General features: G+C 24.0%; 1 protein-coding gene across 1 annotated transcript; it reads left to right on the forward strand.

The window, feature by feature from the left end:
• Positions 1-7,139: 7,139 nt before the first annotated feature.
• Positions 7,140-12,629, forward strand: LOC145841894 (uncharacterized). Its single transcript, XM_082949189.1, has 11 exons — positions 7,140-7,302; positions 7,998-8,366; positions 8,499-8,525; positions 8,683-8,715; positions 9,193-9,264; positions 9,516-9,620; positions 9,683-9,712; positions 10,155-10,187; positions 10,305-10,343; positions 11,476-12,125; positions 12,530-12,629. Exons 1-10 carry the CDS (start codon positions 7,182-7,184, stop codon positions 12,105-12,107), a joined length of 1,461 nt encoding a protein of 486 aa, XP_082805315.1. The 5' UTR covers positions 7,140-7,181; the 3' UTR covers positions 12,108-12,125; positions 12,530-12,629.
• Positions 12,630-20,561: the final 7,932 nt, after the last annotated feature.

The following is a 20,561-nucleotide window of genomic DNA, read 5'->3' on the forward strand; positions in this document are numbered from 1 at the left end:
ATTCGTTTGAACAAAAAGCACATTTTTAAGGTTTATGATTTAATGCGTTTAATTCTTTAAATTCACAAAAGTTTTTTTTTTTTTTTTATAAATTATGCTTTATAATTTTTTTAACAAGTTTAGGATTTTTTTTAGAACATTATTCCAAATATAGTCTACATAAATGATTTAAGACAATGTATTTTAACAAATTCTACAATTTACGGTGTAAATCAAACTGCATGTTTTTGTTACGCGTAAATTTTATTGTTAAGTAACAAAACAAAACATAAGTTTAAGAGAGATTTTTTTTCACGGATTCATTGAAGCGTACTATTTAAAATTCATCTTTTAATGGAAATATATAAAGTTTAACTGTGCAATTCAAAATAGTACTACACAATTAATCACAGTTTAATATTCAAAAACCTTTTATCGTAGAATATTAACTTTTTTTGATGACTTTATGTATAAAACCCTTTATGTTAAAGTAACATACTTAGTTGATTCTTAGCCAAAACAGCATCTAAAAAATGTATTGTATATTTGTACGAAATACATAATTTTTTGCTCTTGTCTTGTTGCTATTGTGACAGCTATGCTTTTGATTTTGGCTGTTTAAAACTATTTTAAGTCAATCAACTGACCGTACTAATAAACCCATCAAATTTAAGACTTCCAAGAGTTTATTGAAGATAAAGTTTTTTTTGTAAATAGTGTTGAAATGACATATTTTTTTACCTGTATTAGCTTCAATATTTTAAACGTATCACATTAAAACTTAAATATTTATAGATGTACAAAAAAGTGTTTATGTTATTTTTTTACTTTTTGTTAAAATAAACAGTTTTACTCCATATTTTTTTAGAGATTTTGTAAAATTTGCAAAATAGTTATATAACTTATTCTTAAACTATTTTTTAACTAAAATTTCTGTAGTTTTATTCGCTTAAAGTGATATTTAAGATCTAACTATTCAAAATATAAGTTTAAGTGTTTGTTAACAAAAGATGCTAATTAAACAAGTTCACTGGTACTTAAATAAAAGCAAAAAGATGTTTAAGATCTTTATTTTTTAATACTTTCAATACTTTTTTTACTTTAACATTTTGTTTAATAATATGGTGATGAACATCAATGGTGATGAAATAAAACAAAACATTTCACGTATAATACCTAGTCCAACAATTAATTCAGAAACAAATATTTAGTAAGACTTAACCGAAGATTTAATACAAATTTAAAACAAACTATTTAATCAGTCTACATATAAGTCTAAGTAAAATATGTTTAAATCTATTAACTTTAAAAAACAACGACTTGTAAATATGAGCTTTGAGATTTATAAAAAAAATTAATGAAAATAAAAAATAAAGCTAAAAAGACTTATAATTAATCGTAGAAAAGTCTATAATTTTGACAAAGTCTTTAGTAAGGTAGTCAGAAAAAAATCTGACAAAGTAAATGTTAAAGTAGTAAAAAAATCTGTCGGATTTTATAAATTAGTTTGTACTGCCTGTTAAAATAAACAAGTTAAAGTAGTTTTTCCTAAACTACAAAAAGTATGCTCTAAATAAGAAAGTATTTTTTTATGTGAAACCTACTTTAAATTGTTTCCAAAACATTAGAGTAAAACTGTTTGTTTTAATGAGGCAATAAGCAGCTTGGATAATAAAAACAAACAACATAGTAATGGATATTTAAAAAACTTAATTCTTATGTTTTGTAGCTTGTTTCATTGGATTAATCTAAACATTTTCCATTCAAAGACTTGAGGCGAAAATAGTCTCAAATCTTCTTAGACATGTTTTTTTTACTAATCTTTATAAACTTTTTATCATAGTGGATAACACTTTTTAAGCTTAATTAAATGTCTAATTTTTGTAGTTATTTTTTATTTCTTCTCAAAATGTTGTTATAAGTTTTTTGATATTTCTTCTTTTACGAAAAACTTGAGGCTACTACCTTAAACGGAAATCTATCACAAAAATGCACAAGCTTTACGAAAAAATCATACTGTTTTAGGGTTCGTTTTTTATTTTAAGCATAAATAAATAAATTAAGCACTTGAAAAATATATATATGGTAGTTTTAGAAATGGTACTAATTACTTTCTACGTATTTTAAATTGTAATTTAACTTTAGTTTCTTATTTTTAATCACACAATAATAAAATTTAAAATAGAATTTAAAAAAAATTCTAAATAACAAAACTTATATAATTTTAAGTACCGGGTACAAATAAAGATGGTTTATGTTAAAAATATAACTAGCTTTAGAAAAGTTTTTACCTTAATAAATATAAATAAGAAGCTATATATAACTTAGTAGAAGCAAATGTAGTTTTAAAAAGCTTAAACCGTGGTAAAGTCAAATTTTGAAGATTTCGTAGCTCAAGGGAGCAAGAGCAAAAATCAATTGGATTTAGATTTTTGTTTTAAACTTTTAAATACATTTTTACACGAGTAATTTTATATTTTTACTAGCTAAAAGCTAATCATATAAATAAAAATTTATGGTAAAAGTTTTTGAAATCTGCAATCAACTCCTTTTTAAAGTAATTTCCGTCCAATCTCTTATTATTTCTAATAATCTAATAATCTCTAATAGTTTCAGATATAAATAATCTCGATCATTTTTTTTTATCAGATCAATTTTAAATGCAAAATGTTTTTTTTATAAGTTAACTCCTAACTGACATGTGTTCAAATCTTTCCAGCTTTTTAAACCAGTTAATTTTTTTCCGACCGATTTTAATATAAAAAGAAATATTGAATAAAGTTTAAATATCGTTAGACTATATGGAAGTTTTTCAAAATCACTGTATGTTTAAATGAACAACTAAACAGTTATATTACTTATTAATAAAATTCAATAAATAGTATGTAAACAGTTATATAACAAAACAAACTTTTACCTTGTAAACTTTATAAGTATATCCCATTTAATTTTATAGTCGCTATCAAAAATTTTAATTTTAATCTGTTTAGTTTTTCACATTTAGTTTTAAAATCTGTGTTATAAAATTAAATGGGAAATACTAAACAGAAAATATCAAAATTTAATTCTAAATTAGGCTGCAGACTTTTCAATTTTGAAAATCGAAATTGATAAACCAGACAAGAGCATAACACTATACAAGAAAAGCGAAAGACAAATATATGTATTTATTACCAAAAATAGTTTTTAAACAGAATAAAACCTAACTAAATATCAAATCAAAGTAAAACTAAGCCGCGCGCACGAGCAGTTTAAAACATTTTTCTAGTACAACCTTTGCTTTTCAAATTTTACTAAATTTAATTAGTAATTACTGAAAATTTTTCAAAATGCACAAATCCTTAAACCAGTAACAAAACTAATACTAGAGTATTTTTCAAAATTAGCTTACTGCACAAAAACCTTCAAAAACTATGTAATTACATCATAGTCTTTGACAGGACGTTAGAAATTATCCGTAGTGTGCGACTCGATAACTGAAAACTTCTTTGTGCATTAGGTCCTAGGACAAAATATTTTGAGCGTTTTTTTTGTCGTTCAATAAACTATAATAATACTTACACAATTTTAAATTCTAAATTTCTGTAAAACATGTTTAATAAACTTTAGCTTTACTGAGGAATATATGAGATATGAATATCTCATGCACGAAACAGCTGTATAAAACTGGTAGTAAAACATATAATTAAATGATAAGAAAGTATACATACATACTCATTTACCAAATTGAGTTTTTAAAAAATGCTCTTTTTTACTAAATAAATAGTTTATCTTAAATTCGTAGACACAGAAATTTTTATAAGCGGTAAAAACTTGTTTTAGATAAAATTTCAGTTCTTAATTTTCTTAAGGTGTTCTTAATAGTTTTGAGGTCTTACATTAATACATTACTATGAACAATAAAAAGTGGAAAGTTTTATAAAACTGTTATTTTGTAAGAATTCGAACGCACACAGTGCAAATTTACTTTAATAGAATTAAAGATTTGTTTATATTAAAAAATTGAGAGAGTTTTTTTTACTTAGCCGGCTGTAAATGTTAAACTCAGTAGCGTTTGGTAAACCGATGTTCCTATTTGAGTACTTTTTACCATAAATTTATTGTAAATATTAAAAAAAGGTATGTTTCTCTTAAATATTTAGATAAAGTCTATTTTGTATGCGCTAAAATTTTACTACCAGTTTTTGTTGATGAATAATAAACGATACAATTGTAAATTATTCGGACAAAATTAATCAAATGAGAAACAATTAGAACATAAATTGATTTAAATAGGAATTGGTAACAAACCATGTTTATGAAATCATCATCCTTTAAACTTATCTAAAAACAAAAATCATTTAAAATAAACAGCTTGAGATACAGTAAATTCTTATTTTTAGCTATTTAATATTTATTTTTAGTTTGTTAATGTTTTATTAATATCAAATTTTCAGGAAGTTTTCCTTCCAATATTTATAATAAAAAATGTTGAGGAATTTCTGACTAAAAGATTTTTTTTTAAACAATTAACAAAGTTTTTTTTTTTGTTTGGTCATAACTTTTTTTTCATCGTGAAAAAATCTTTTGCGTAATTTACCTTAATTATGTAAGGAGCATTTATCTTTTAAACGTAGAGGAGATAAACTTTTAGTGAAATAGTCTTTTTTGCTTTCGCCTCTTATAAGAAACCTGTTTTACTATCCGACTTTAACAGTGTATTCAAACTTAATTTTAATTTTGTAGTAGTGACATAAAGTAACTGTAATAAAAAACTAAAACTACAATAAATAGTTAAAGTTGTGTAATAAAATATATATTATTACTATTACATACTATACCAACTAATAGAAAGTAGTGTATAGTATTCTATATATACCATATCCATTATTTTTTAGTTAAACTAAATACCTTTATTAGAACATTTCTTTTAAGACGTTTGTAATACGTGAACTAAAAGTATTTATAGTATTTTTGTTTATTAACAACATTTCATGTGTTGTATTAGATAATATTTGATTAAAAGGATTTATTTTAAAGTAAATACCTACTTCTAGGATGAATAAAATGTCTTTAAGACCAATAATGTTTTTTGGTAAATAATTTTGTATTTTTTGTTATAACCATTAAAAAATTAATAAACATCAAAGTTTTTTCAAAAGTAGTTCATTAAAATCCCTTTTTTTTTTATTCGAAAAAAAAAATAAAATATTTTAAAAATAGAACTAAATTGAACTAAGTAGATTATAACAATTTATTAATGTTATATTGAAATTTTTATAAGTTTTTAACTTTAAAACTTTAAAAGAAATAGTATGTATAAATATTGAACTAAAATAAAACTTGTTATAACATTTATGTTATCTTAATTGTAAGATATATATTGGCACTTCTGAGGAAAGTAAGCAATTCACTTATATCATTTTCGTTCTTCAGAAACTTGAAAACTGTATATAGACAAACTAAAAGTATTCACTAACTAGCTTTTAGTTTAATAGTTAAATTTAAAAAAATACATTTAGTTTTATATATTGATAAAATTCTATTTTCTGTTTAGTTATTTTACTACATAAATACTACTAAACCGTTGTTAAACTAAAATAAAATTAAAACATAGTTTATATTAGAGGTTAAGAAGTTTTAATGAAGCTTTTAAAATCTACTAAGCTTAAAGTAAAAAAATAATTCATTATGTAAATAGTTCAATTTTGCACAATCACAAAGTTATAAATTAAATAAGAAATTCAAAAGCATTACAAAAGCTATAATCTGAAAAAACAAAACTAATACACGTTTTTAGCTATACTTTACAATTTACTACAGTATGGGTTCTTAATGTGTATTTTTTGCGTTCCTTATTCAATGAAATAGTATGTTACTCTCAATTTTTTTTAGCACACCGCTTTATACTATAGTTTGATTGTTTTAAAAAGATTTGACAAGTATTGAACTATATTCAAATTTTCCATTAATGAGTTTTAATTTTTTGAGATTTTTAAAAGTATACTCAACTATACCAAAGATGCTCTGGTCTACAAGCAAGTATATTTCTTGAATAGAGTTTAATTTTTTATTTAACCTCATTTTATTATCAAGTTATTGTTATACTTAAACAGAATTCGACCATAACTTTTATAATTTTTAGAAGGCTTTGTAGACCTATATAAAAACAACATATAAATGATTTATAACAGTTTTATAAAGACTTCAACTTAAATAAAAATTTTGACTCGTTTAGTTCTGTTAAATAACAATATATACGTTCTAAAGCACACGTACGTTTTAAATTGATATTTACAAAAAAAATCTATAGAGACAATTTAAAGTTTTAATTAAGTTTTCTTTTGTTGTTGAAATAATGAACAATTAGTTGTACTTTGTTAATATTTTATTTTAAAAAAATGTTATGTCAACAAATTTACTGTAATGTAAGTCAATAAAAAGCAAAGCTATAATATAAATTTAATTTTCAATTTATTAAAAATATAAAAGAACTAAAAGTTAAAAACAAAATTCTCAATTGAAAAGATTTGTAAGAAAATATTTCTATATAAAAGTGTTAATGCTCGTTCTTAACTTACGTTATTTTATTTACATTTTTGTTATACTTATAAATGTTAAGCGTATTTAAAATTACCTAACGTTTTCAAGCTCCTATTTAAAAAACTTTTACGCGAAAACCACTTAACAAATTTATCGTTATATAAAAGTTGTAACTTTTTAAGGTTTTTAATCTAGCTAAAAAAACATTGTTAGAATTTTAATGATAATCAGATTAACTATAACGCTTTGTATAAGTAGATTAATTAAAATTTCAAAGTGAAGTGTTTTTTGTTACGGTAAGTCGAGAATAGATACTAAACAACAAACTAATTACAGTTTTTCTTTGGCAAAACATGATTGGTTATTTAAACATGTTTGTTTAATTCTTATTATAACGTTTGTACTTGTCTACTAATTGCAAAAACAACTTTAACCCGCTAATATGAAAACAGGAAGTAGATTAGGCACATAAAATCCTTTAAACTAAACAAACGAACCTTTGAATTGGCACTTGAAACAGTGTTGCAACTAAAGTAATTAAGAATGTAGTTTTTACCAAACACACATGTACAAATTGATTATATTTTTTGTTGATTTAGATAATATTAACATGTGTATAAAATGCGTCAATCCGCTATATTTTACATCCATATTGACTTTTTGTTGCGCAAATTGGCAAAATGAAGTTGATTGTTCTTTTAGCGTTAGTCGGAGTGGCCCTCGCCAACCCCTTCGATCCTTTCGGAGGAAAAAAGAGTTCCGACACTCCTGACATGATTATCCCTGACTTCGGAGGAAAAAGTAAATACACTTTACGTTTTTTTTTCGATATTGTGTTACTAAGCTTTTTTTTAATCTGACTTCGGAAAATCAAACTACTAGTGAATATTTCGGATGCAAAATTATTTTATGTTAAAACTAGTACTTTATTATAAAAAAATGGTAAGAAAAAAAACTATTGAAATATCTAAAATGTTATATATGATATAAACTCTAAAATTTTGGTTCAAAAGCTAGTTTTACTTTTATTTTTAATTAAAATTGATGTAATTAATTTTCTTATTTGAATTATTATAAAAGTCTTAGATATAAAGTAGTATTTTTTTGTTATTTGATATTATAAGTCTTTAAAAATTATCTTTTGTATGTTTTGAGTGGTTTTTAAACAGACTTATTTTTACAGTTTTTTGACAAAGCTTTAGCTTAGATAGTTTTTTACTAAGACTTACTAAAAAAATTTTTTTGACTACTGTTCGTTTAATTTCGTAATTTGCTAAAGTTTTAGATTTTCAAATTCTAAAAAAAATGGTTGTTAGATTTTATATGTTCATATAGTTTTATTTAATAAATAGACGTAAGGTATGGAACAGAATGCTATTTTTATGTTATGTTAAATTTTGCTGAAACATAATTAGGTATCAATAGACTGAGTTAAAGTTATTTAAGGTATGCATTAAGTGACTGTTTAGTAAAATTTAAAACAATTCTTTATCTAGGTTCATACAGTCCAAAGAGTTACACCCCAAGCTACTCACCAAAGAGCTACTCACCAAAGAGCTACTCACCAAAAAGCTACTCACCAAAGAGTTACTCACCAAAAAGCTACACCCCAAGCTATTCACCAAAGAGTTACTCACCAAAAAGCTATTCACCAAAGAGCTACTCACCAAAGAGTTACTCACCAAAAAGCTATTCACCAAAGAGCTACTCACCAAAAAGCTATTCACCAAAGAGCTACTCACCAAAGAGTTACACCCCAAGCTACTCACCAAAAACCTACTTACCAAAAGGCTACACCCCAAGCTACTCACCAAAGAGCTATTCCCCATACTCACCAAAGAGCTATTCCCCATACTCACCAAAAGGTAATTTTTTAACTAAATTTAGCACAAAATTTGAACAGCTTTGCAGATGTATTTGATTCTCTTGTTTTAAGAAGTTTTTAAGACCAAACTCAAAGTTTAATGTTTTAAAAACTTACACATCGTTTTCTACAGGTTATACTCCAGGATACAAAGGAAAAGGTATAAGTCTTTATTACATAAAAAAAACAATATTTCAAACTAGTTAAAAAACAAAATTTAAACTAAACTAAAATAAAAAATAGAACAGTTGATTTTTTTATAAGTGAAATAAAAGTTTTTAGTTAATAAAGATTAGTTATCAAAAACAAACTAACAGAAATGTACGCTCCAAAAAAATTCCACGCAAAAGGTAAGTTTTTTTTATTAAGTATGAAATTTTATTTAATACCATGAATATTTTCTCAATGTAAAAAATTTTTAGCAAACTCTATATTTAGGTTTATAGTAAGCAACTTTCTTTTTTTTGTCAAAACACTTAGTATTCTAAAAAAAGACTATTATTTAATTACATTAAAGTTTTAATAAAAAAATTAAACTGTTTTTTTTAAGTGATTACTTTTCAATTTTATATATACAATTCATAAATCAAAAAAATATTAACATAGTTAGCTTATAGTTACTATAATTTTTGTTGACTTTAGACACTTTTCTTTTTAACTAAGTATGTAATACACAACAGAATTCAAAAATAAATACTAGCATAAGAGTATCCCAATAATTGTATAAACACAATTAAAATTTTTACTCGTTAAGTTACATACAAAAAAAATCTATCAAATGAGAAAATAAGATTACAAAAACTAGGTAAAACTTTTATTTTTAATAGAAATGTTGGTCCCAAAGATTCAAAAGTCAGCTGACCCAATCATGATCATCCCAGGAATAACCAAAGGCAAAGGTTAAAAATTCGTTATAAATAAGTGTTTAAGTCACTAGATACTTTAGTCAGTAGACTGTCTTAAGCTTGTTTTACGTAATTTGTTTTTGGATTTAAAATAATAGTATAAATACAACTAACAGTAAACGTTTGTTTTTTAACTGAAAACATAAGTAGAATTAATGATTGAAATTATAATATGTCAGTACAACTGTTAAATGTGCAAAACGGTTCGTTTACAGTCAATAAATTATTTAAAAATGTTTTTAAAGGTATCTTTATCCCACAAGATCCAATGAAAATTAAAAGAGACATTAAATCTAGCGGAGACTTGGTTATTCCAGACATTTGTCTTGAAAATGTTCCAAAAGTAAAAGGTTTGAAACGATATTTTAAATACTTTTTTAATTAGAAATTTAACATACAAAATTTAAAACAGATGTTGTGATTCCTGATACCCCTAAAAAAGGTAAGCTTTTTATTAAATATTTTCTGAATCTGCAAAGATTCTATTGTAAAAACTTAAAGTTGTAAAACTCAATTCCAGGTTTTACGTTTTATAATTGTAAAAATATAAAATTCTCTTTACACTTTAACCAACGTTTTTTATTGAATTAAGTTGTTTTCTAGTAGTTAACTAACACTGATTCTGTAAAGCTGTGTATCTTTTAGTGTCGTTAATAAGCATCGGTGTTAATTTCTTGGATACTTTGTTACATCTTGTTTGTTAAAGAAGTTTTTTTAGCTAAACTACTGATCAAAGTTGATATTTCTTGTATTATAACTAACAAAAGTGTAATGCATTTGTTCTAAAGCGTAACTTTTAAGTATAACAATTCTTATTCAATAAATTCTTTGAGAAGTTTTATTTTATTGATACTATATACATATAACTTTTTTTATTTGAACAGTTGTTCCAAAGGTTGTACCAAACAAGGGCAAAGGTTAGTAGTTTTCTATAAGTTAAAAGCTTAGCGATAAAATATTTACACCATCACATATGTAAACACTTTTTAGTAAAAAAATAAGTATTAACTCATTTTTTTATAACTTTAAAACAGGTATGTACTATAACCCACCACAAAAACAACAACAAAGAGGTAAATTTAAAGCTTTTGTATTGTATTTTCAATCTGATTACTTACACAAAAACTTCAAAGGTTTATAAAAAATATCGTATCTAATAACTTTAAAACTAAGCAATACTTTAGAACTCTTGCATTTTCAAACTTGAAAGTTAACCTTGCTATATAAATATATTATATTCATATAAAACAGAATTAAATCTAATTTCACTGAGCTCAGTTGAAAAGTCTTTCTAAATTTTATACTCAAAAAAACAGTACAATTGTTTCATGTAGTACAATTGTTTTTATTTATTTTATACTTTAAAATAAGTTATGTATAAATATGTATATATGTACTTATTTGAAAAAAAGTATTTCTTAATGCTGCTGACAGCTGTTTCAACGCTTAAAGGTGTTAGTTATTAAAGCTTTTTTTTATTAAAACTTTATAAAAGTTGACAAAAGTACAAACTTTAACGTAAAATATATTTGGTTAGTCCATTTTAAACAATTGGTTATCTCTTCCATAAAAGTTGCATAGAAAAACTGTGACAATTGCCGATCAAAAAACAGCTCATTTTATATATATATAGCAAATTATAAAATTACAATTATGAAAAACTAAAAAGCTAGTACCTTTCTTTATAACTTAATGCTTTTTTTTAAGTAATTTTTTTTAATCTTAATCTAAATCTTTTTTTATAAAATTTCTATAACAGAAATGTTTATTCATTAGTTAAGCTTAATCTAAGAAAGTTTCAAAACGAATGCTTAATAACTGTAGAAGAAGATAGGTTTTTGATAAAACAGTTTTTTTTTTTGCCTTTTTAATTAGGTATATCTAAAAAGAACCTGTTGATCTCTCTGACTTTTTACCCTCAGTTCTCAATAACTTATTTGAACTTTAGGAAAAAGTTAAAATAAAATCCAAGTAAAACATCTTTAAAATAAAATTAACGTGTAAAAAAGTATCTTACCCCACCCAATGGCGTTAAGTTCTAAAAGTTAAAAAGTCGAATGTTTTAAGTGAAAATGCTAAAGTTATAACTTTTTAAGTGCATTAATTTTTTTAATGTTCTTTTTTTAATAACGTTTTTTTTTTATATGAAATCAAAAAACAAACTTTAACTAGCTTAGACAAAATATATATTTTACACTCAAAAAGGATACGCTCCACAACCAGCCTACAACAAGGGAGGTTACCAAAAGGGATATGCTCCACAACCAGCCTACAACAAGGGAGGTTACCAAAAGGGATATGCCCCACAACCAGCTTACAACAAGGGAGGTTACCAAAAGGGATATGCTCCACAACCAGCTTACAACAAGGGAGGTTACCAAAAGGGATATGCTCCACAACCAGCTTACAACAAGGGAGGTTACCAAAAAGGATATGCTCCACAACCAGCTTACAACAAGGGAGGTTACCAAAAAGGATACGCTCCACAACCAGCTTACAACAAGGGAGGTTACCAAAGACAACAATACGCTCCACAACCAGCTTACAACAAGGGAGGTTACCAAAAGGGATATGCTCCACAACCAGCTTACAACAAGGGAGGTTACCAAAGACAACAATATGCTCCACAACCAGCCTACAACAAGGGAGGTTACCAAAAAGGATACGCTCCACAACCAGCTTACAACAAGGGAGGTTACCAAAGACAACAATACGCTCCACAACCAGCTTACAACAAGGGAGGTTACCAAAAGGGTTATGGTAACAGAGGATACGCTCCACAACCAGCTTATAACAAGGGAGGTTACCAACCAAACAACAGAGGATACTACCAATAAGAATAAGATGTTTTTTAGGTTAGTGTTTTCAAAAACTATTAAAAGTAGTATGCAACTTTTTATTTAAAAATAAGTAGGTATAGTTCAAAATTTGTAAATTTAAACCAAGTCTAACATTAAATCCAAATTAAACCAAAAAGTGATTCATATAATCTTTAAAATGTATATCTTTATAATTAAAGATTGTGGTTCTGAAATAATAGAACTATAAACATAAGGTAATAAAACTTATCAATTTTGTAACTGAAACATACATTTTTAGTATTTTAAATAGGTTAACATAAAATTAAAAACATTGTTCATTACTCTTTAGTAAAAATATTTTTTTTTCTACTTTTATTTTTTTATACTTTTTAAATATGATTTTTTCCGGTTTTAAAGTGTTTAATTTTTGAAAACTAACACGTCAATAAAAATTACAGGTCTTCTTTAAACGAATGGGGAAAAAATACCGAAAAAATTGTTCTTTTTTTCATTTTTGCATTGAAGAATGAGCCTAATAAATTGTTTTGAAAACTTTGATTCTTTTTCTATTTCAGTCAAGAACTTTAAAATGTTATTCATAATGTTACAAATTACAGTACTTTCTAAAGGAGCTTGGGTTTTTTAAACATTAATTTTTTTGAGAAAAAACAGCTTTTTTAGGTTTTCATTGATGTCTTTTTTATTGAGCGATCTTAACGTAGATAATGCTTTATATGCGTCGGGCTCGACAAACTTTTGTTTTCATTCTGTTTGAAACTTAATCTCAAACTTTTAAATCTCTAGTCAACATAAAAAAACAATTAAATAACTTAAATAATTTTTAATAAAAACTACTGTAAACTTGCAAACAAGTTTATTAAAATAAAAAAATTAAAAATTAATAGAGTTTAAATAAATGTTTCTCATTTTTTAAGTACAACGGGTTTTATAAAAGTTAGCTGTCAGAATTAAGATTAATATTTTATATAAATACATAGTTTATTGAACGACAAAAAAGCGCTCAAAAACTTTGGTTTAAGGATTTGGAGCAAGAAAAATCCTTTCCATTATAAACTCTTACACCAAGGATACAGTATAATGTTTTGTCCATGACATAACAATTTCAAATCTAACAAATGTAAACATTTGAGTCCCTTAAATGTAAATATACTACTTTACTAGCTAGTTACACATACACAAGTTAAAGTGTATACACAAGTTAAAGGGATATAATAAAAATTCAAATAAAATAACTACTTTGGATCAGTTTATATTAGTTAACTTATTATTTCATAATATATTTTAAATAAGTCAAGAACATCACCGTTTAACTTATAACGCCAAAAAAAAATATCAACAATTAAAACACTTTAAGATATAACCTTTACTTGAATCTCATATTGTCAAAGAAGTAAGAATATTTTTCTAAAAATTTGTTTTAAAATATCATTAGGGTTTAAATTCAAGTAAAAGCTTAGCCACAGAAAGGTTTCTAAGTTTTTTTTTTTTTAACTAAAGTATGTAACTGCTTAAATTAATAAAACTATTGAAGCAGAGGAGGTGTTAAAAAATTAAAATCTTACATTTGCAAAACACCAATCCAAACTTTAAACCATATAATACAAGTTAAGTAGTAAATAAATTAGTAAACATTTTTTAATTTTTCAAGTAGCGTTTATGAGAAGGAAAAGACATCAATTAAAATTTCAAATAAGATAAAGACAACGTTTTTACTAATCAAAAAAAAAATATTTTAAAACTTAAACTATGTTCTCTATTTTTTACAAATTTCTTGGATTACTTTTAGTATGAAGTGAGGACTAGGGGTGGCTATAGACTGGTTTTTAGGAGCCTGTGCTAAATCTGGTTAGAAAAAATAATAAAGTTGAAGTTTCACATTTAGCATTAGAAACTTTTAGACGTTAGACTTTACTTTTGTCAATATATTTGCTTTAACTTCATTACTATTAAACTATATTAAATGTTAAAATTACAAGATAAAATATTAGATAACAGCACAATACGTAGCACAAGAACGTTTAGAACAACTTTAAAACAGTTGTATCTACCAAAATACATATAAATTCATTACGGTTGCACAATTAATTTATAATTAGTGCGAGCCTGTTTAAAAAGTCTGCGCTAAAATGCATAATATTTCTAATTGAAAGTTCTAGTATTTGTAAATAAGTCAATATTTCTTAACTATAAACTACAACTTTAGTTCAAAATTGTTAAATTCTATATCATCAATGCTCAATTAGCTTATTTATTTGTATAAATCAGAAAATTTCAAAGGTTTAACCTTTTTTAAGTCATTTTAAGTAAATGGCATTTGAAAAATAACCGATATTATAGCAGACCCCAAAACGGCTTTAGCATTATTTATAGTTTTTTGTTACATGAAATCTTAGTTCTTTGGCTCACTAAAGCTGGTCATACTATTTCAACTATAAGTTCACGACATTACCAGACATCGTAGACCCAAACAGTGTACTTTAAAAAGCGTATAAAAATTTTCAAATAATTAAATTTTTTAATCTTTCAAAAATATATTTTAGTTTAACCAAAGGTTATATCAAGCTAGTTCTAGTGGTGAATAAAAAAATCCTATCAGAACAAAAGGACTTAATAAGTAGCTTTTTAAAGTTTTTTCTATTATGATTTTTATTTTAAAAAACAAATTTTTTAAACATAAAGTTTAGACCACTTAAGTTTATTATTTAGAAATTTTTGTATTGTAGTAGTGTGTAGTTTTTAAATATATGATAAATATTAACTTTTGATAGGATAACGATTTTTTTCATTTAAATAGAATTAAACGTTAAAAACCAAGTCCTATCTATAATATATTTCCGAAGTATAAGTCGGCTAAAACTGCATAAAAAGTTTAAATAATGTTTACTACGGATTCGCGCAGAATTTTTTTATAACTTAATTAAAGTTGACTAAATCTCAGCTGTTTAAAAACATAAAATTGTTGATAGTTTGTTAAACGACTAAAAAAACGCTCAAAAAAAGTTTAATCCAAGGACCTAGTGAACAAAAAATCTTTTGGTTACCGAGTCGTGAATTACTTGGATACACTTGGATAAACGTGTCCAGGACAATATCCCGTGCTTGTCCATTAACTATTATATTCTTTACCGAAGCTTTACTTGGTAAACGACAAATAAGGTAAATTATACAAATTATCTCTATTTTGTTATTTTTGCGAAGGTAAATAGAAAAAATTAATAAAACTATTAGTTTATTAACAAAATTTTGAAGTATCTCAACTAAACTAAAAAAAATAGTATATATCAAATAGTTTTCAAGTGATGGTATTTCTTTTAAAGTATTTGTCTTTGACGATGAATATTCTATTTTTTAACACATCACAATTTGATCTATGAAAAAACCATTAAAATCGCCTTGGCCAACTAGTGTTTTTTTAAAACTTAGTTTGAAATTGGAACTTTAAACGTGCTAGAATCTTGCCTTTCTTGCAATCAACTTTAAAAGAAACTTTATTTCAAAAACTTTCTACAACAATAGTTGCGGGTCCTTTGAGCCAGATTTTTTAACATTTTATTTGTTTTTTTAATCTTACTAAAATTCAATGCCGATTTGTCTTTCAACAAATTTTTTTTACTAGCCATGCTACTATTATTAAGGTTTATTATAGTTACTTTTCAATTTTTTTAACTAAATTAACACTTAAACTTGAAAAAAAAATTAAGTAAATATATCTAAACGTTTAGAGAAAAAAATTCAATGTTTAACAAAATATTCAAAACTTCTATACCTTAATGTCTATAAATTGTTAATAGTAAAAGTGACATGATTAGTTTTTAGTTAATTATAAGAAATAGAACTTGGAATCAAAATATAAGGTAATATCAAAATATTTATTTGTATTTCTTTTTAAAGTCAAACTTAATACTATGAAACCTAAAATAAAAATGATTATTAACTTAAAATTAATATTAACATTACTTTTTTATGTTTGCATTATAACTTTTAAAAATGTTGTATTAAACAGTTAACACTTATTTCATTTTATAGAATACCTTATAATAAGTTATTAAATTTTCGGAACAATTTTATCCTGTGTTATTTCACTGTGGAATAATCTTTATCTATATAAAATTATTATAAAACTATAAACTACTAGATTTTGTTTTTGTGCTACACTTTACAAAAAAAAAACCCTTTAATTACTTTTGTATTGTTTTGACTTTTTTCAAATTTAGAAGCTAGTTTTCCATTTGTTTTAAATTTTTTTAACTCTTATTTACTTTTCATTAAAAAAAAAGCTAAAAATTGTGATCTAGTTTAAACTTAAAAAAGTTAGAGTAAATTGAGAATATAATTAAAAGTAACAAACTTGCTGTTACTTTTTCAACTATTTTAGTTTTAGAAAGTATGTTTAATAAATGAGTATTTTTGGTCCACGAGTTTATTTAAAAAATACTAGTACATGTATTTGAAAAATTTCATTTAAACAAATTTTATTTTTGATAAAAAAAAAAGAATAACAATGTTAAACAAGTATTTTCTAATAATAATTAAAAATAAATTTATTACTAAAAGTAAAAGCAAATAAAATATTTTTATAAACTGTTGTTTTTACACCGACAAACAACACCATTTTATAAGTCAGCTTGATTTAAGTTTTTTATTAAAATAAAAATGCTATTAGTTGATTATATAAAACTTTAACTACAATTAAATAAGTAAATAGAATAAAAAAATCAAACTACAACTAAACTAGTAAAACAAATAGTATAAAAAAATTTGCTTACCCAAATCTTAATATAATTGCACAAATTTTCTTTAAGGTAAGTTAATATTTTTATTTATACTATAATTATTGTAATCTGGTCTGAGAAAATAAAGCTAAAACAGAGTACATTTTAAATATTGGGTAATTACTGTTTATATAACACAGTTTTAATTATGTGTAGTAGAAAATATTTAAGATTTTGCAAAGAAGAAAAAGTAACTTATAGATTTTAATAAGGTCTACATATGTATTCTTTATTTTTTTCAATTATTTTTTTGGAGATAGAGTCTTTTAGATATTTTTTAATAATTTGAATTGTCAGAATTTGAGTTGTCCGAATTTGAATTGTCATGTAACCCTTTTTATACAGGATGAAATATTTTGTTGACGATCTTTATTTTTAAGAATTATTTTGTTTTTAACAGGTATAAAGAGTATTTTAGAGGCTTCATTAAAAATTATATCCAATATTTGATTTTTTGTGCGTACTTAAGTTGTTTAAAATAAAAACAAATATTTTTATAGCTAAAAAGATATTAAATAAACTCACTGTTAAAAAAAAATAATTAGAAAAAGAATAGTTTCTTATTTATCACTAAATTTAGACGGTTTGCAACCTACTAGACAAGTCTATTGAGCATGATAAAAAAATCAACGCTTAAAAATTTTGGTCACAGATCAAGGAGTATATAAAGACCTTACGGTCATCGAGCTACACACCAAAAATTATTAAAAAGAAATTTTTGTTTTTAAAATATGTTATTACAACTAGACAAAAATGTAAACAAGTAAAGGGTTTGTACAGTACCGTATAAAACTTTAGAACACTTTCGCTAAATTAAATTTAAATCTAACTATTAGAAACTTAGTTGTACTTTTGATTATTTTAAACTTTTTAACCTTTTTTCCTGATCTGTATGATCCGGATCCTAAAGTATTAATTTGTTTTTAATGTAAATAGAATACAAGCTTACAAACGATAGCTTATTAAAATGCTATTACTATTATAAAAAGTTTGCACAATATTTTTTACGTATTAAAAGTATCGGTATTGTTAAAATACTTTATTTTTAAAACCTACAAAAAATATTGCTAAGAAGAAGAAGAAAAATTTAATCTACAAGCATGATAATTTAGTTTAAATTTTTGACATGACTACAAGCTTAATTTACGATAAACTTGTATATTCGTGATTTGTTTGCTGTAATTGAAAAATTAATTAAACATTGATTTTAGTAAATGATTTAAGTAGAAAACTAAATACAAATAAGGTTAAAATTTCTTGTGTTCAACTTAAGACTTAATTTTTATCGTCAATAAAATTGAAATAACCATTAAGCGTCTTCTTAAATAATTAAAATTTTAAAACAAAGTACAACTGAAAATAATAATCGACTCATCATAAAAAATAAATACACTATCAACTGTATTTAAGTCCTAAAATAGAAAATAAAAAACAATCAAAATAAAATGTTTATACTTTCAACTTAGCATAAAGCTTTTATCAACACAAAAAACAAAAAATTGAAAAAATTAATGTTAGCAACTGTTGAAAGTATTCAGTAAACTTTTATTGCAAAAAACATATATACACTCTCAAACTTCATAACAAACTCTTCTAATTTTTCATTTTGTGGTGGATAAATAAAAGCTTTTTGTCGGTCTTTTGAAGCAATTGATTACGTTTTTGTTGTTACAAAATTATTAGTTTCAAAAATAATCATCCAGAATAAACAGAAAGCGATGGTTTAGAAAGATATTATTATAAAGAAATGATTATAAATTTTAAATTTTACAATCAGTAACATACAATAATCTAAAACGATTTTTATCATTTAGGTTACAGTGCTGTTAACACTTTTTAACTCTAGGTCTAGATCTTTCTAACTCATAAAACTTTAACTTAGGTACAACAACAAAAAGAAGTTTAAATGATTTATTTAGTTCAGTAATCTACCATATCCATAACATTAGAATAAGGCCGGATCTAAATATTATTTTATAAATAGGAAGCGGGTCTTAAAAGGTATCTTATCCTAGGTCTGGTAGACCACTACTTTTTTTTAAGATTTATAACTAGTAAATATAACTTACCTATTGAATTTTTGTTAAGAATGTTACTCAAAAAATTAAAACAAGTTGAAAACTAAAAAGTTGTATACAGTTTCTTATTGTTTAATAAAAAATACTATTAAGGAATAATAATCTTTAATAATTCAAACAGTGCGAATGTGTAACTTAAGTATATGATATGTATATATGTATACTTTTATTATAATTACTGTTTATTTATTACCCTTTAAACTTTGACCGTGGAGAGTTATTTATGCTCTATGAGAAGCAAAACACCATAGGTTAATAAAGTATTTTTGTTTTAATTTTATTTTTAAAGTTACTGTTTTCAAAAATTCAAAAAAGACCTTTGAAGTGAAAAAGAAATATATTATCATAAAAAAAAATTAAACTGTATTTAATCATAAATTTGTCTAAAAGAGTTTTAGTTTTGTTAATTCATGTTAAAAAAGACTGAAAATTTTTAAATTAATATAGTTTATAACTATTTAAAAGTCAACAACATAAATAAACAACTTTGTATTTTAAATGTAAAAAAACTGTATTCTTTAATTTTTGCTAAATATTAATTGAAACTATATTATCTTAACAAGAAAAAAAAATTGTTGTAATTGTTAAAACGAAAAGACTTTTTCTTTAAATTAAGCTTCTTTTCTTACAGTAACTTTAAATTTTGAAATGAGCTCTAGCTGATTAAAATTTTATAAATAATTGGTGTTTTAGGACTGGAAGCTTTTGAGTTGTCTTTAAGGTTAGAGGACATGATTTATATAAATTCTATTGTTATGTTGTTCAAAATTTATTCGAGACCGTTTCGATCACATATATTAAGGCATTTTTTCACAAGTTTAAGAGTTTTTTTATCTAAAAGAGTTAACGTAAAGAAAATGTATAGCATTGAAAAATAAGGTAAACCAGTTTGCAATAAATAAATATATAAATACTTAAATACAGACAAATTAACAGATAATAATACTTATAAAACCGAAGTTTGGTTTGTTTTAATTTCAAAGAAAATTGCTTCAATATACTTGAACTATGTGTAAAGGTTTAAAGCTCGCTAACTATTTGAATTATTATGAGTTTATTTATATTTGATATCTACTTAACTTTAAAGACAGTGTAAAAAAGTTTTAAACAGTTTAAACAGAAATTTTTTTTACTTGTAGTTAAACAAGGATGTAAGACTAGTTATAAATTTTTCAAATATGTAAGTATTAAATTTAAATAAGTTTCAGTTAAAAAAAATAATTTTTTTAGCTGCTAAAAATGTCTAAAAAGTTTTGAATAAAAAAAAAATGTGGTAATCAACTTAATCGCTTTTTTAGCTTTTACAAAATGTACTTTTATAAAAAGTTTTAAATAATTTTTGGAATCATTGCAAAACTTTACTTTTTTTCCTGAACATTTCACATAACAATTATCTCACATGCCATTTTCAATTTTATGATGAAAAATCCTGCTACACAAAAGCAATACAATTGTGAGTTGTAACAAAATGAAAAAATCTATATATTTTTTAATAAAAGTTTTCTTTTGTAGTTTAACCCTCTTAGATTACTTAAACTAACAGATTTACATTTACTTTAGAAAAATAATTTATCTAGTTGACTGTGTTTATTTTACAAATTTATCTATAATTCTGTTGT

Source organism: Thalia democratica, chromosome 8 (assembly GCF_965202585.1).
Source record: "Thalia democratica chromosome 8, ktThaDemo2.hap1.1, whole genome shotgun sequence".
Lineage (NCBI taxonomy): Eukaryota > Metazoa > Chordata > Thaliacea > Salpida > Salpidae > Thalia > Thalia democratica.

Bases quoted from the DNA above. Each gene is read 5' to 3' on its own strand.
- LOC145841894 (XM_082949189.1), top strand. From the start codon at position 7,182: ATGAAGTTGATTGTTCTTTTAGCGTTAGTCGGAGTGGCCCTCGCCAAC. The intron at 9,265-9,515 runs GTTAAAAATTCG...ATGTTTTTAAAG, and splicing joins AGGAATAACCAAAGGCAAAG to GTATCTTTATCCCACAAGAT. The intron at 9,713-10,154 runs GTAAGCTTTTTA...TTATTTGAACAG, and splicing joins TCCTGATACCCCTAAAAAAG to TTGTTCCAAAGGTTGTACCA.